General features: G+C 37.1%; 1 protein-coding gene across 3 annotated transcripts in view; it reads right to left on the bottom strand.

Moving 5' to 3' along the window:
- The window catches only part of rundc3b (RUN domain containing 3b), a 258,113-nt gene that overhangs the window by 97,752 nt on the left and 143,057 nt on the right, over positions 1–17,304 (bottom strand). For all 3 annotated transcript variants that reach the window (XM_028817131.2, XM_028817132.2, XM_051936028.1), the window contains exon 4: positions 6,950–7,035. In XM_028817131.2, the coding sequence (XP_028672964.1) occupies positions 6,950–7,035 (86 nt within the window). The remainder of the gene's footprint in view (positions 1–6,949; positions 7,036–17,304) is intronic.

The following is a 17,304-nucleotide window of genomic DNA, read 5'->3' as shown; positions in this document are numbered from 1 at the left end:
CAGTATACTGTAAATGTATTAAATTGAACATTATACTGTATACATGGTTCTTTTATAGAAGTAGAGAAAGCATAATGAAAAGATCCGATTATGAAAAAGAAACCCCACTGTAAAGTAAATGAAATCCTTTCAGAAAAGGAAACATATTTTTCCTGTTCAAAATAATGTATTTAATTTCTTTTTTTATGGGTAGTATAACATATTTTTATGCAAATCAGAATAATCCAATGCATTTGTTTAAAAAAATGGAGATCAAAAATCTATCCTGAGTAGATTTAAAAAAAAAAAAAAAAAAAAAAAAAAAAACATTTACAGGAAAACAGCAGCTTTCAGACAGAAAATGAATGAATGGCAAGTCAGTCTGAAAGTGCCGAGTGAAGAGATTTTGGTATTTTTGTAATGACTATGTCATTCTGTTTTATTGACCTAGACAGCATGATCATAAAATACTTTGCTAAGTAGTCAAGAACAGCAAGTAGCTCACAGATGTGAGGCTGCCTGTGGTGTAGCGGGTCCACAGCTCATGTCAAAAAGGCCACTTTTTAGAATAAATAATCGCCGCACTCGCGGCTTAGTGAAGGGGCGTGGTAGGTGTGGCCGAGCGGTTCCTGGGGGAGTTTGTGATGCGGGCGATCCTCTCTTAAAGTGCACAGGTGAGGAGTCGTCCGCATCCATAATTGTTCCCGGGAGCTGGTAATTGCCACATCTGATCCACGTCCCCGTGATAAATAGAAGCGAGAGGAGGCTAGAGAGGAAAAGAAAAGAAAGAAAAAAGTGAATGGAAGTTAAGAGAAGAGAAGAGAAGAAGGCGGCAGGAAGCAGGCAGAAGAAAGCTAGTATGTGTGTGTGCAAAGAAGGCAGCTGAGCAGTGAGCCCTAGCGGGGTGTTTGGCCGACACCTGGGGCAGTCGGTAGTGATCACTCCCGCTTAGCATTTTGAAGAGCAGGAGTGACTGGAAAAAGGATGGCTCGCCACGGAAAACAGTGGGAGTCGGGAGGCTTGGGAGGTGGATTCCCCAGCGTGAGCATCCTGGTCAATGGGGAACCCAAGTCTCAGTCTGGGCAGAGCAGAACTGAAACCAGGGATCAGGAAGCCTCCAGACCAGCAGGCAGAGCAGGTCAGCTGCAGCTAGGGTGACTCCCCTGGTGCACTGCCTGGATGGGAGAAGCAGGGAAGTCGCCCGTTATCAGAAGAAGAATGCACCGGGCTTTGTGATTTTAAAAAGGACAGCTTCCAGCCATTGTTTTAACCTCGTTATTTTTAAAAGATTTTTTCTCTAATGGATTTTAACCTCCACTAATTCACTCATTTTAATGGATTATTTATTTAATGAAGACGTTTGATACACTGCACTTTATTTAATTTGGACACTTTGTTTTGTTTGCTGTTTTTAATAAAAGCACATAGCACTTTTTGCACTATCCCCTTGCTTCATTGTTGTGCCTCACTGCCTAGCTCATCGGTGACATTACCGATGGTGTCGGGTTCAGAGGTCCCAGATGGAAGATGGGAGCATGGAGCGGAACCCACATCGTCACACTGCCCCATCAACTAATACCCATTATTTGCTTCTTATAAATGCCATAGTCTGACACATTCAAATCATACTGATAATTTTAACACTCAAGTTTACTTTGGTATACAGTAAACAGCAGAAATTCTGACTACAGCAGGGCTCAACACTAACTTTTAAAAGTGATTGCCAAGCCTTTTGGTAGCTGATACTGAGAAAATGGTTGACCTTTTTAAACAGCCTCAATTTGGAATAATTAGGCTTCTTTGCAATTATATGTCAGCTTGCTGCCACTTTATAGCATTTCAGTCTGAAGTGTTACCACTTAAGGAGTCACACCCGCTCCTTGGGTCACATGGTTTGTTCAAACCTAGCCTATGAGGTCGGGGTGGTATAATTAATTTTTTTGAGCAATTTTCATAAATATTTTGACAGCTAAAATAATTCTTAACACTTGGAAGTGTAAAGTGCAAGATGGTTACTTTCAAAAGATGCTACGGAATATATTTCTTTACCTACTTAAGGATTCCATCCAGCAATCTGTTTTATAATCTTGCTTTCATGTATTATTCTACAGCAGCAAATTAAAATGAACAGCTTAAACAAGCTTAAACTACCAGAGTAGGCTTCATTAAGCCATCTCCAAAATTAAAAAATATAAAAATTTGCCTGCTTTTGGCGTAAATCTCAAATCACAACAGTATAAGCGAGAGCATAGTGACTCTTTACAGGCTGCAAAAAATTATTAGTAATTAAAATATTTTTAACAAATTACAATGTTATACATTTTAATAGATTAATTATACATACTGTATATGCAAGTTTTGTATAGCAAACATCATGTGAATAAAAATATGTAACAATCCTCTGTATATTTTAATATAAATTAAATCTAACAGCAGACACTTGTGTGTGTCATCTCTGCCTTCTTCTGGTTTATACCCTTTTTTTCCCGAAATACTAGCAGCATTTTTCTAACTTGTTCCTTTATTGAGTTTCTAAAATACTGATCCTTGTATCTTGTATTCAAATTAATACAAATAATTATTACTACTAAAATATACTATTGCTTAATGAATTTTATTAACATTGCAGTACTTTAAAGAAGCAATCAAAAAGAAGTGAACAAATGTGGCAAAATAATGCTGTTTTCATTCATATGTAATGAAAGCTGTTGAGAGTCAGTGTATCATGCTGTGTGGTGTAATCTTAAATGTTTTATCCAATTTATAGTACCAAACATCTTCTCTTTATCTCCATCACAGATGACTTTTTCCTAGTACAAGTTCTAGTTAGTATATTTTTCATCCTCACACACATTAACGTACTTCCACACAGCAGACATTGTAGTGGGTGCAGGTCCTGTGGGATTTTCATCCCTTTATGTTTGTCTCTCTAAGCTGAAAGAGACTTTAATCATTTCTGTTAAGTGCACACCTATGGAAGATTACTTGTGCCAAAATTAAATGCAATCCTACATGTTAACTACGTTGAAAAGCAATACAAGTGCAAGTGCAACACATGATTAGGTTTTATTATGTCATAATTAAAAGCATATCAAGCTATCAATTGATTTCTTTTCACTATGGCATGCAATTTTATTGTTAGTTTAAAATGCAGTACAAAATCGTATTGTATTTTCATTCATGTACTTATGTTGCATGTCATAACTAAAAACAAAGCAGGAGTATTGCATTTCACTTAGTAGTAGCTCCGTGCATGGCTGCCTTTCACCCCTTTATCAGAGATGTTAAGTGAAAGTTCCTTTCTCCCTTGTACCCTGGGATCTTTGAAATGAAGAGACTTTAAAATATTTTTAGATACTGTTGACAAGCTGTCTGAGTCTTCAAGACTGATCAGTATTGCCTCTGAAATAGAAATGGGCGAGAGGAGAGGAAAATTGGGCAGATTCCTTTTAGCAACGTTTCTGATTTGAAACTAGTGGAAAAAAAGTGTTGATGGGAAGTTAAATTTAAAGTACAATTGTTCAAAAGATGTAAAGACATTACATTATGTTTTTAAGTGCTTTTCCAAACATTACATACTGTGTAGATTTGAGAGGCCAGAATAAGGTGATTATCATGTAAAATTGCAACAGATAAGAGCTTCTCTATCTTAAAGTGCTTCCTGCATTGGTTCCATATTCTGAGTGATTGATGGTCAATTCTATTATAATATATTGATGATAATGTGTATCTACTGGGACACAAAGCAGGGCATATAAAGAAGTACAGCATGATTTGATTTCTGTTGCAGAACCGGCTCTTGTATATTCATGAATTTGTGTTGATAGATAGGTCATTATGGCCTGTATATTTGCCACCTAGTAATAAAATTGACAGTTAATTAGTGCCATGCCCCCTTCTGCTTTAGGTCATTGTAGAGTCACCCTTTGGATGCATGGATGTTTCAAATTCCAAATAAATGAGGTTATAATTGAGTCTAATTTCTTAAAGAATGATTTGTTAATGTATAATGGGGATGCTCTGAAATAGAAATAGAAGCTTGGGAAGGATGTTCTTCTTGAAAGTATTGATTCTCCCTGCTAATGTGAGATGGAGGGTAGACCATCTCTTCACATCTTGTTTAATTTTTTCCATACAAATAGCAAAATTTTGTTGAAAAAGACCTTTAGTTCCGTATGCACAAAGCATTCAATCATCCAACTTAAAATCTTTTATTGAGCAGATAAAATTGTCCAAAATTTTCCAGGGCAAGATTCAACCTGTGAACGTTGTAATCTAGCTCCAATCTCACTGGGTCACATGCTCTGGGTGTGCACCAAAATAACATCATTATAGACAAAAATCTTTGAATGCATATCAGACAGCCATGGTGTTACAATCCCTCCTAACCCATTAACAGCTGTGTTTGGTGTACACCTGAATAGGCTTAAAGTCAAGAAGCACAAATTGATTGTAATTACTTATACCACACTACTAGAACAGAGACTTATCTTGCTCAACTGGAAGAATCCCAGCCCACCTGTTATACGTCAGTGGGTAACTGATGTTGTATACTATTTGAAACTGGAAAAAAATAAATTCTCACTTGCAGGATCTGTTCAAAGTTTTTTAAAATATGGCAGGATCAAATCTTAGAATAAGCATTTATTTTGGGGGAAAGGACATTCTCCTTTCTTTGTTGTTTTTAAATATCTGCTCATGTAGTCTCTCCTCTCTTTCTCTCAGGCAAGGGTTGAATTCTGGTTTGTTAAGTTTGACATGATCATATGGAATGTTTTCTTTAAATAATATAAATAAAATTAAATAATAAACGCAAAAAAGTAGTAGCTCTGTGTATACTGAATTTCGATTCAAGACCACACTTTAATTGTGACAAAACTAAAAGTAACCAAATAACCAATAAGCATCAAAACGTGGTGCAAGGGGTGTCAACAGTTGGGGAAAGAGGCATTGCACTTCTAAACGTTTCTGTATTCTGGTGGTAAGAGCAAGTTTAATCAATATGAACTGTGGTGTGGTTAACTAAAACGGTGAAAAGTACGTTTATGCCTCGCTGAAAAAGTTTACTCTAATGTCGCCAGAAATTGTTTTCTTTTTATACCCATGAAATTAAGCACTGCTGCCAAATTTTCAAGGTGTACATTTCTAGCGATTTTAACTAAATACTGAATATAGTGACATTTGTTAGCCATTACCAAGCTTGATTTCTTCATAGCTTTTTATTCATAGCCTCTGTGATAAATACAGTAGATACTATATCATTTATCCCTTCTTTCGACATGACACGCAGGAGAGGGAAAGTCATTTAGATTTCCAACTTCCACCCATTCAGTAAGCCTTATCAACTCCCTGTTCAGCTTCTTTCCAAGTACAACACACTCGTGATTGGAATGCCTTTTACCCCAGCTGTTGATGCCCTTTGCCCCACATTTCGACACTGATTGGTCACTTGACTACATTAAGTTCCAACACAATTAAAGCGTGGTCTTGAATCGAAACGTGATATTCACAGAGCTTCCGCAAAGCACACTTTGCTTTTAGTTAGGACATGCGCTCTATGGACAGAAATTAAAATACAATGCACTTTTGTATTGCATTTTAAACTCACAAGAAAACCGTGTATGATAGTCTAAAGTGGTCGATCATTTGGTTGATGTGTTTTTAATTATGACAGGATAAAACCAGGCCAAAATTAAAACAGCCCATTGACATATGTATTGCATTTCAACATTTTTAACTCATTGGATTGTATTTAATTTTAGCATAAATAATCTTCCATACACACCTCTCTCACCAGCACACTTGCACGGTGAATGGTTGTTACACATTGTAACATTTTATACACATTTATAACTGTAGAAAAATGGATCAAAGCCAGAATAAATATGACTCTACTGTTGGGAGATGAGATTTGCTGACAGAAAAACCAGGTAAAGCCAGCATCCCACAATGTGACTTTCAAATAATTTTCAACTGTACCCATAATCTTTACAAAATAGCAGTAAGTTATGGACAGTTGCAGTGTGTAATGTCACACACTCAGTGACTCTTACTTGTCAAATAGCTAAAACAAAATCTAAAATCTATGATTTTCTTCTAACAAGAAGTCATAAGGGTTGTCTCTTATTTGTGTGAAAAGTGATAGCTAATGTGCACTCTGCCTAAGATGCAATGCATAAAATACTCACAAATGGTGAAGAACAACTGGTGACTGCAAGAAAAGAAAGAAAGCATGTGTGTTGGATTGTGCAGATGAAGTAGACACTTGACTAATATTGGAAACAGCAAAAGATGAGCCAAGACTCGTAAATAAGCTAACTATAGAAGTTAACATTAATTGGCTGCCAAAATAAGGTAATCTCAACACACTAATGCGGCACAATAGGAGACTTGGAACCATAATGAAAAGTGGTTAGGGAACATCTCTATGTTTCCTAGCTGTAAAATTTGATGCCTCAGAGGCAATAAGAACCATCATTAAATCTGACATTCTGGCTACTAGGAAGTGTCAAGTGACATAGTTTGATGCAACTCTAACTTGTTAAGGCTGTAGATAGGACAGAAGACACTTGAGCAGCAGGCATAACAGTGTACTCTTGGTGGACTGCTGAATCGCCCACCACATCTGATAAAATCACCCAAAAATACCCATAAAGCTTGAGAGTTATATTTATTTATTTTTTTCAAACTAAATTCAGTCACAAAATACATTTTGGAACTTCCACCTGAAACTGATTCACGACTCAAAGGGAGCAACTCTTTGAAAAATATGAAGCAAGAATATACCCAAACCCAAGAACAGAAACAAGAAAGAATTCATGCAAATAGAAATTAGCTTTTAAATACAAATTATAATTGGGATTAAAAACCGGCCAGGAAATCTAAAAATTGAGACAGACATCATTGTTCACTGTTTTTTAATTAGAAGAACCTGATAGGCATTAAATAAAAAAATAAAAGAAAACGTAACCTTGTTGTCCTGAAATCTCTCAGTGAAGCCGAAATGTATTCAGAAAGACGTTTTTCCATTAGTGCTACTCTGAGCCATGCTCGGCCCTGAAATACAGAAACACACATTAGCAGTTTCCTCACAAATACGTTATCAAAAAAAACTACTTAAACGTGAAAGCAAACACAAAAATACAAAGTCATTCATTTGCAGTCATTTTAGCACCTCTTAAAGCAAGCAAGCAAGCACAAACCTTTGCTTTAAAACTGTTAATGTGTTTTAGATGGCCTCTGTGAAAAATCTACTTAAGTAGTGGACCATTTAAATCATTGATGTTAACGTTATGACAGCTACTTTGTATTGTTTTGGCAGGTAGTGGTCTACTCTGGGACAGCCTCAGCTTAGCTACCACCATAGGTGACTCTCCCTTTGCTTAAAGTGTCTTGCAGCGGGGAGATGGCAGAAAAAACAGCTAAATGAGGACCTACATGTGTAATAATTCATATCATGAGGCAACAAATATATTACACCTCCAAAACGACAAACGTGATATACAGATTGTATTTTAGTCTCCTTTTAAGACTATTTTGGCTTTTCATTAGTTTATATAGGCTATATGTTGTCACTTCTCAGTGAAGTGGCCAACAGGTCAACAGAATCTCAGCTAAGCTTCACTCTGTCAGTCATGACCGCTGTACTGGAAGCCATTAGCAGACTGGCGAGACACAACATCCTGTTTTTGTATGGTGTGGGTATACACGCAAAAAAACAACAACAAAAAAATTACATGTTTTTGCAAACACAAAAAGGCAATTTGCAGTAGTGTCCGTTTCTTCTAATATAATTGTAGCACTTTATTGTACTCATATTGCAATATGAGCACCTAGTGAGAATGAAGCAGTGACATTTCATTAATGCACAAGTCAGCGCATGATCTCGCACTCTCAGTTACAGAACACAAGCAGATACTCTTGAATCCAGGTGGCAGGGTCTTGATGCATCAGGAGGGGGCTGCTGCACCAGCCAATGGAGTTCTGCAGTAGTGTGACTGCATATATATGAGGTTGATTAACATGCTCCAGTTATGGATGTTTCAGTGTGGTGTCCAAGGTGCATATGAACTTTTATGAGGTGATTATGATTTAAAAGGGTAAATTACGTAGAAATGTACATAATGCCAGGTTTTATAAAGCAAATTTTTTGGCATGCATATATTTTCATACTTCAATCAACACAAAATTATTTAAATGAGACCCATGGTTCTTAACAGCCCTTTCTGGCATATGTGTCAGCTGATGCTTATGTATGTATGTAGAGAGGGAGGATACTAGGTAGTATTATTAATAAATAAATCAATATGTGACTTTGAAATGTGAACTACTGTATCCTGTATAAATTACTATTTGTAAAAATATGTTCTGAATTTATGGCAAATTACACCATGAATGAATATCATTAATCATTAACTTAACCCAATAATTGGTTCCAAGTGCCTTTAGGCAGTAGCAGCACCATGCTGCCAATGAATGACTGTAACTGTTAATTTTTGAATATGTCTATTAGAGATTTATAGTAATTTAAAAAATGTCTTATAATGTACATTCATAATAAGCATTAAATAGATTTTATTAATAAATATTAAGTCAGTGGTTCCCAACCTCTTTTATGCCCCACATCCCTAGATAATTTTTGATTTATGTTCACACCCCCTAGAAAAGTAATATCACATTTGAAGATAAAGAAGCCAAATTTTTAATTTTTGAACCATATACAGTACTATGGGTGAACAAATTGAAACCAAATATATAAGCTTTTAACTTAGTGCAATAAATTTCAATTAAATTGAGAAATTTATGCTTAAAAATCTCAGTAATCTTGCAAATGTTTCCCCCGTGAAGCTTAGACACTTAATTGACGATTGGGGTATCCTGCGAAGCTTCAAACACCATGAGGAAATGACACATGATCAATGACTGAAATGGTTTGGGGAACTGGAGACCCCCGTGAAGCAATGGGTGCCAATGAAAAATGGTCAATGAACTTTGTCTCCCAATAATGCTTGCATTGCAGTTGTAAAACAGGTGGGCCGCACAGTTAAAATTGCAGTGCTACTGCCAGGACCACCAGCAGGACAGATGGGCCAAAAGTAAGCAGCAGGTGTTGCATCCAGTTAATTTCCCCTTGCCCTAATGCCGGCAAAAATATCAATCAAACCTCAAAATCAGTGACGTTTCATGATGGAGGGCTTGCACAGAAATCAATACTAGACCTCACCCTTCTCTGTGCATCATTGCGAGATACAAATTCCATTCTCCTAAAAAAGTTAAATGCCTTTATGAATGCTCCACCTGCAGCAAGGAACCCGCGAGAATGTGCATTTCTACAGATCATTCACAGGTGACAATATTATAGACTATAAGCGCTAACTGATAAATGACCTACAAATGACGGCACACTGCAAGACAGCAATTGCACCACGATAAAGTCGGACAACACACATCACTCAATTCTGGTGAATTGCAATGCAACCTTTCCCTTTGTCACCCCCCTGAAATGCCATTGTGCTGGCACCCCAGGTTGAGAACCCCTGCATTAAGCAATAAGGTAATGTTAAATTCTACATTAAGCATTGGGGTAGGAGTTGTCAGGGGCTCCTCCATATGATAATATTATGGTACTTGCGTCAAGATACAATAATACTCAGTATTGTTAAGTAATGTAAAAGCAATATATGGAAGTACAGTAATCTCTCCTTGATCGTGGGGGTTGCGTTCCAGAACCCCCCGCGAAAGGTGAAAATCCGCAAAGTAGAAACCATATGTTTATATAATTATTTTTATATTGTCATGCTTGGGTCACAGATTTGCGCAGAAACACAGGAGGTTGTAGAGAGACAGGGACTTTATTCAAACACTGCAAACAAACATTTGTCTCTTTTTCAAAAGTTTAAACTGTGCTCCATGACAGGACAGAGATGACAGTTCCGTCTCACAATTAAAAGAATGCAAACATATCTTCCTCTTCAAAGGAGTGCGCGTCAGGAGCAGAGAATGTCAGAGAGAGAGAGGGAGAGACAGAGAGAGAGAAAAGCAAACAATCAAAAATCAATAGGGTGGTTTGGCTTTTAAGTATGCGAAGCACCGCCGGACAAAGCAGGTGCAAGGAAGGGAGCAATTGTGAAGGTAGTCTTTCAGCACTTTTTAGAGGAGCGTCCGTATCCTCTAGGCCCCTCTGCTCACACCCCCTCCGTCAGGAGCAGAGAATGTCAGAGAGAGTGAGAGAGACAGAGAAAGTATGCTTTTAAGTATGCGAAGCACCGTGCAGGAAGCATGTCGCTTGACAAAGCAGCTGCACGGAAGGGAGCAATGTGAAGATAATCTTTCAGCATTTTTAGGCGTCCGTATCGTTTAGGGGTGCGAACATCCCCCCTGCTCACACCCCCTCCGTCAGGAGCAGAGAATGTCAGAGCAAGAGAGAGAGAAAAGCAAACAATCAAAAATCAATATGTGCTGTTTGATCTTTTAAGTATGAGAAGCACCGTGCAGGAAGCATATCGCTTGACAAAGCAGCCACATGTAAGCCCAGCAAGGAAGGGAGCACTGTGAAGGTAATCTTTCAGCGTTTTTTGAGGAGCGGCCGTATCCTCTAGGGGTGTGAACAGCCCCCGTGCTCACAATACATTTGAGGAGTTTTATTTAATAGGTAATACGCGCTCTGGTTGGGTATTTTCTCAGCCATCTGCCAATAGCGTCCCTTGTATGAAATCAACTGGGCAAACCAACTGAGGAAGCATGTACCAGAAATTAAAAGACCCATTGTCCGCAGAAATCCGCGAACCAGCAAAAAATCCGCGATATATATTTAAATATGTTTACATATAAAATCTGCGATAGAGTGAAGCCGCGAAAGTCGAAGCACGATATAGCGAGGGATTACTGTACTAATAAAGTGCACTACTGTTACCTTTTTATAGATGGTGCAAGAAAAGAAAAGACAAGTTTCCTGTACTGTGTATTGATGTTAAATTGCAAGGGAACATACTGCAACACTCCTCTACTGATTCCTACACTCTTCTGTTAAATGTATACTTAACACATCAAATATTTACTGAACTATAATATACTGAACATTCCTGGAGATTTTATTAATAAACATATACACATTTCACATTGCTCTTAAATAACTGTGGCTGTTATCAAGTCTTACCCATTCTTCCTCCCTGTTATATTGTCTGTGGTGGTCTTGTTACAGTATCTCTCAGTGGATGACTGAATCAACATAAAAGTTCACCACAATTTATTAAATTTGAGTTCTGAGACACAATAAACTTCTGGGGTTCCATCCCACACTGGAGGGGATTTCCTGTCCTTATTTCCCCCCAGGGTGTAAACCCACTTATGCTTTAGGAAAGTGACACCTTTTCATGCATGTTAATACTGTTCGATCAGAAAATAAGATTTTTTTTAATAATAATTACACTAAGAATACAAGGCTCGGGGTTGCAGAGAGCTGAAACCTAACCTGATGTCAATGGTGTGAACCACCAGGGGGCGTACTGCTCCCATAATTCCGACACAGACAGGCTGAGACACAAGTCTTTCTCAATAGACCCCTTTATTTAAGTGAGGAATCATTTTTCTTTTGCTCCCCACTACACTGCACAGTACAAAGCACCAAATATACTACGCAGTCCTTTCTTCTTTCTCTCTCTTCCTCTGTCACCTCCACTCCTCTTCGCAAGCTTTGTTCTCCACCTCCTGACTCTGGCTCCCTGACTGGTGGTGAGGCGGCTCTTTTTAGAGTGCACTCGGAAGTGCTTCAGGTGTTTCTCAACCTTCTTCTGCCTGCACTTCTGGGTGTGGCGGAAACAGTTCCTCCAAGGACTCAGCTGCACCTGCAGCACCCCCCGGCAGCACCCACGGAGCCCAACAGGGCTTCCCCAAACTACAACTCCCAACATGCCCTGCGGGGATCCGTGTTGCTGTAGCAACCCAGGGAGTCTACACTCTAGTGCCTGTGGGGATTATAGTGACTCCAATATGATCTCTCCCTCAGTCCTTCCACCCAGCCAGTGTCCTGGCTGGGTAATGGCCTTGGCCATCCATCACAATGGGTATATAGCAGGAGCGCTCCTTGGTGGGACACAAGTTGTTTCCTTGACACAACATACAGTCACATGCAAACATTTGCTCACTCTCATTTAGTGATAACATTATAAACCTGGCAGAGTGTTTGTGCATACTGGAAGTATAAAGGAATCCTAAAAGAAAGTTAAAGGGGACATGGAGGAATATGCAAATGTACCAAGATGGCACACAAAGGGTAGAATGAAACCAATATTAATCTTAAGAGCCCTAGTTAAAGATATAACAATAAAATAACTTCTTTTTTCAAATAATAATGACTTTCTGGTCTTAGAAACTGCCTGCCAGAAGTTTCACTCTTTAATTGTTTAATACCTTGATGTTTATAGTATTGATACAGCTTTGATTCTGAATTTGATAAGCAGAGGCTTATAGCTCAGGGGTAGGCAACGTCGATCCTGGAGTGCCACAGTATGTGCAGGTTTTTGTTCCAACCCAGTTCCTTAACGAGAACTCAATTATTGCTGATGAAGCACATATTGCTTAAGTGACATTTTAATGCTTCATTTTAGTGGTCTCGCTTGTTAAGGTTCTCCAACCTTAATTGCTTATTTCAATCTTAAACTGCTGCATTCAGTGTTTTAATTGCTCCTTATTAGCAATAAGATGTAAAACAGGGGTAGGCAATGTCGGTCCTGGTGAGCCGCAGTGGCTACAGGTTTTCATTCCAACCCAATTGCTTAATTAGAAACCAATCATTGCTAATCTCAGACCTTATTTAATTTTATGGCTTGTTAGTCTGTGCAATGTAAGGCTTTTATATCGTAGATTTTTTTCCTTTCCAAGGATATCATCCAAATAATTTGAAGCCTAAAACAGATCATTTTCAGTCTGCCACATTTTTCTATTAAGTGTTTTATTAAATCAAACAGTGCATGATGAACACACACAGATGTAATTGGAAAAAAGCTAGCTGGAGAACTGCTGGCTGCTTTGTCTTTTACATCTTATTGCTAATAAGGAGCAATTAAAACACTGAATTCAGCAGTTTAAGATTGAAATAAGCAATTAAGGTTGGAGAACCTTAACAAGCGAGACCTCTAAAATGAAGCATTAAAATGTCACTTAAGCAATATGTGCTTCATCAGCAATAATTGAGTTCTCGTTAAGGAACTGGGTTGGAACAAAAACCTGCACATACTGTGGCACTCCAGGACCGACGTTGCCTACCCCTGTTATAGCTTGTCTGCTGTGTTACAGTTTTGTTGTTCCTTTCTCTTTTGATTTAATTTTCCATTGCTCAGTATTGTCGTCTTTGAAGATCTTCTCTTCTCAGTGTTCAGTTGCAGACTCCAGATTTGATCCTTTTACTTCTTGTCTGTTATCCAAAGTTATTGTGAAATTGACAGATGGATCCTGCTTGTCGGAACAGTTGTATTCTGTTCTTCGATTCTGAACCAAAGATTGTTTCCGCTCCGGATATATCATACATGCTTCTAAGGACTGGAGTATAATGAAGTTCAACACCATGCTATTGCATGTTCTCAATGTGCTTATTCCGGTTAGGGTCATGTAATCAAGAGCCTAAAGCAGCAGGAACAGACGCCTCTTACTGTAGGAACCTGTCTTGGCCAGGACTGCAGTTCTCACTGGGCCAATTCAGTAGAAGCCAATCATCATGACAGCACTCAATTCACTCATAAAGCATTTCAATTTAGGATTAACAGGTACAGAATGTAAAAGTATCACTTTCAATTCAATGGAATATTGCACCATAAATTATTGTGTATGATAACACCACAAACAGCTTAATCTTGTCACATACAAGATGGAGTAATTTTAATTTGAGCTCACAAAGCAAAGGGTGCGAGTTGAAGTGTGTCTGCAGTTGTAGTCTTTTGAGACAAATCTCATCAGTCACTCTGGGTGTGCATTAAATATTTTGCTTCTACTTTTTGTCTTTCTCATGTTTATATTGGAAATGTGTCTTCACAGGTGACCAGCATGTGCTGATTAACAGGGACATCATTTTAATGCACTTTGTTTGGAATGACTGTATCCCACTCGCACTTGGCATGCTGCCCTGATGTTTCCCTTTCCCGTAGAGTTTAAGATTCACTATGTTCAGGTGGTATGTGGCATCAATCAAACAGACCTGGTCAATAATCCACTTCCAGTTCTGCTCTGTCCATCTTACTGAAATGAAGAAATGTCGATTTCTACCAAGAAAGAGACTTACAAACCATTCGTGCAAATTGTTCAAAATCTGTGGAGGCTGTGCAAAAAGTGGGGAAGCAAGAGAAGGGTCCATTAAAACTTCAAATTGTCTATTAAAGCAGAGTCTGTTAAAACGGTACATATAGTGTATTAAAATTGTTTATATGATCTATTAAAACTTACATAAGGTCTATTAAAAATGTTTACCGTTTATTAAAATAGTACATAGTGTTTGTAAAGATTGTACAAAGAAACTGTTTATGCAGGCAATTAAAACTGGTTATGAGGTCTATAAAAATGTACACACAGTATACTAAAGCTGTTTATCTATACTAATAAAAGGCAAAGCCCTGACTGACTGACTGACTGACTCACTCACTCACTCACTCATCACTAATTCTCCAACTTCCCGTGTAGGTAGAAGGCTGAAATTTGGCAGGCTCATTCCTTACAGCTTACTTACAAAAGTTAGGCAGGTTTCATTTCGAAATTCTACGCGTAATGGTCATAACTGGAACCTGTTTTTTGTCCATATACTCTAATGGAGAAGGCGGAGTCACGTATCGCGTCATCACGCCTCCTACGTAATCACGTGAACTGAAAACAAGGAAGAGATTTACAGCACGAGTCAAACATGGGAACGAAGGTAAATGACGTTAATTGTTGAGTGTCTTTTAATACTGTGTAAGCATACATATTAACACATGTGCAATTAAACGTGTGCATTTACGGGGTGATTTCTCATGCATAAAAGCTCGCCTTTTATAAAAAGGTAAATGCAAACTGTTTTCATTCTGAAGGGCACAAACCACGTTAGATTTCATGCTCAACAGTAAGCTCAGCACACAGCTTGGTCATATTACAACCGGAGGGGCGAACTGACAACGTGGTATACAAAGAGATCCTTAACAAATAATTATTGATTCATTTTCCCTCAGTTTAAAAAGGTTTACTTTTCTTCTTAATAAAAATTTTAAAGCAGTACTTCGCCGCTGCAAAGCGCGGGTATTTTGATATATATCAAAATATATCGCGTCATCACGCCTCCCACGTAAGCACGTGAACTGACCCGCTGCCGTTTGCAATGCCATATTCGCGAGATACAAGTTTAATGAGAAGACACGAGGTATAAACGACAGTTTGGATCACTTTGTAACAGAGTTAAAATTGCTGTAGCGAGAAACTTTTAACTGCCGGGCACGGTGTAAACCGTAAGTTTACATTAACTTTATACAAACGCTCCCGCTGCCGTTTGCAATGCCATATTCGAGAGATACAAGTTTAATGAGAAGTCACGAGGTATAAACGACAGTTTGGATCACTTTGTAACAGAGTTAAAATTGCTGTAGCGAGAAACTTTTAACTGCCGGGTCTTAGCTAACATTAAATAATCCCGTGGACATCGCAACATCACATAAGAGAGCGGCTCACGTGAAGTGACTGAACGCAGCAGGAGTGATCACTTCGATGAATCAAACCTGTTCAAAAAACACATTACACAATTGATAAGGTACGAAAACAATATGAAACCGATTGTGGATTTGCGTACAGCCACTGAAACTTTGTTACGGCACGAGATTTCAGGTCCCGTGTCTGCAAAAGAACCTCATTGAGGCAACTATTTTTACTGGCGGTGGCTCAGGGGAGAGAGTTTTTATTCCTCGCATCCCCGTTATACCCTCTGATCTCCCATTTCAATTCAAACGCCTACAATTTCCACTAAGGCTCTGCTTCGCAATGACAATTAATAAGTCTCAGGGACAGACCCTACAAAAGGTTGGCATTGATTTCAGGCAGGACTGCTTTTCATATGGCCAACTGTACGTTGCATGCTCAACAGTAAGCTCAGCACACAGCTTGGTCATATTACAACCGGAGGGGCGAACTGACAACATGGTATACAAAGAGATCCTTAACAAATAATTATTGATTCATTTTCCCTCAGTTTAAAAAGGTTTACTGTTCTTCTTAATAAAAATTTTAAAGCAGTACTTCGCCGATGCGAAGTGCGGATATTTTGATATATATATGTATATATATATATATATATATATATATATATATATATATATATATATATATATATATATATATGTCTATGTATGTATATATGTATGTCTAGATATATGTAGGTATGTATATATATATATGTGTATATATATGTAGATATGTATGTATATATATATATATATATATATATATGTAGATATGTAAATATATATATATATATGTGTATGCATGTGTGTATGTATGTATGTATGTGTGTATATATATATATGTATGTGTATGTATGTATGTGTATATGTATATATGTATATGTGTGTGTGTATGTATGTGTGTATATGTATGTGTATATATATGTTGATATGTGTATATATATATATATGTATATATATGAGGATGTGTATATGTATATATTTGTATATATGTGTATATGTAGATATGTATATATGTATATGTATATATATGTTTATGTGTGTGTGTGTGTATATTATATATATATATATGACAGCAACACTCATAACAATGACAACACAATTACATATATATATATGTAGATATGTATATATATATATATATATATATATATATATATATGTGTCAATGTATGTATGTATGTCTAGATATATATATATATATATATATATATATATATATATATATATATATATATATATATATATATATATATATGTAGATATGTATATATATGTGTATGTAGATATGTGTATATATGTAGATATGTAAATATATATGTATATATATGTGTCTCTGTGTATATATATATATATATATATATATATATACAGTATGTGTGTGTGTATGTATGTATGTATGTATGTATGTATGTATGTATGTATGTGTGTATATATATGTATGTGTATGTATGTATGTGTATATGTATATATGTATATGTGTGTGTGTATGTATGTGTGTATATATATGTTGATATGTGTATATATATATGTATATATATGTGGATGTGTATATGTATATACTGTATATATGTAGATATGTATATATATATATGTATATATGTATATGTATATATATGTTTGTGTGTGTGTGTATATT

Source organism: Erpetoichthys calabaricus, chromosome 13 (genome assembly GCF_900747795.2).
Source record: "Erpetoichthys calabaricus chromosome 13, fErpCal1.3, whole genome shotgun sequence".
NCBI classification, from domain to species: domain Eukaryota; kingdom Metazoa; phylum Chordata; class Cladistia; order Polypteriformes; family Polypteridae; genus Erpetoichthys; species Erpetoichthys calabaricus.
Note: the sequence above shows the minus strand (reverse complement) of the source record. Positions and strands in the feature narration are given on the sequence as shown.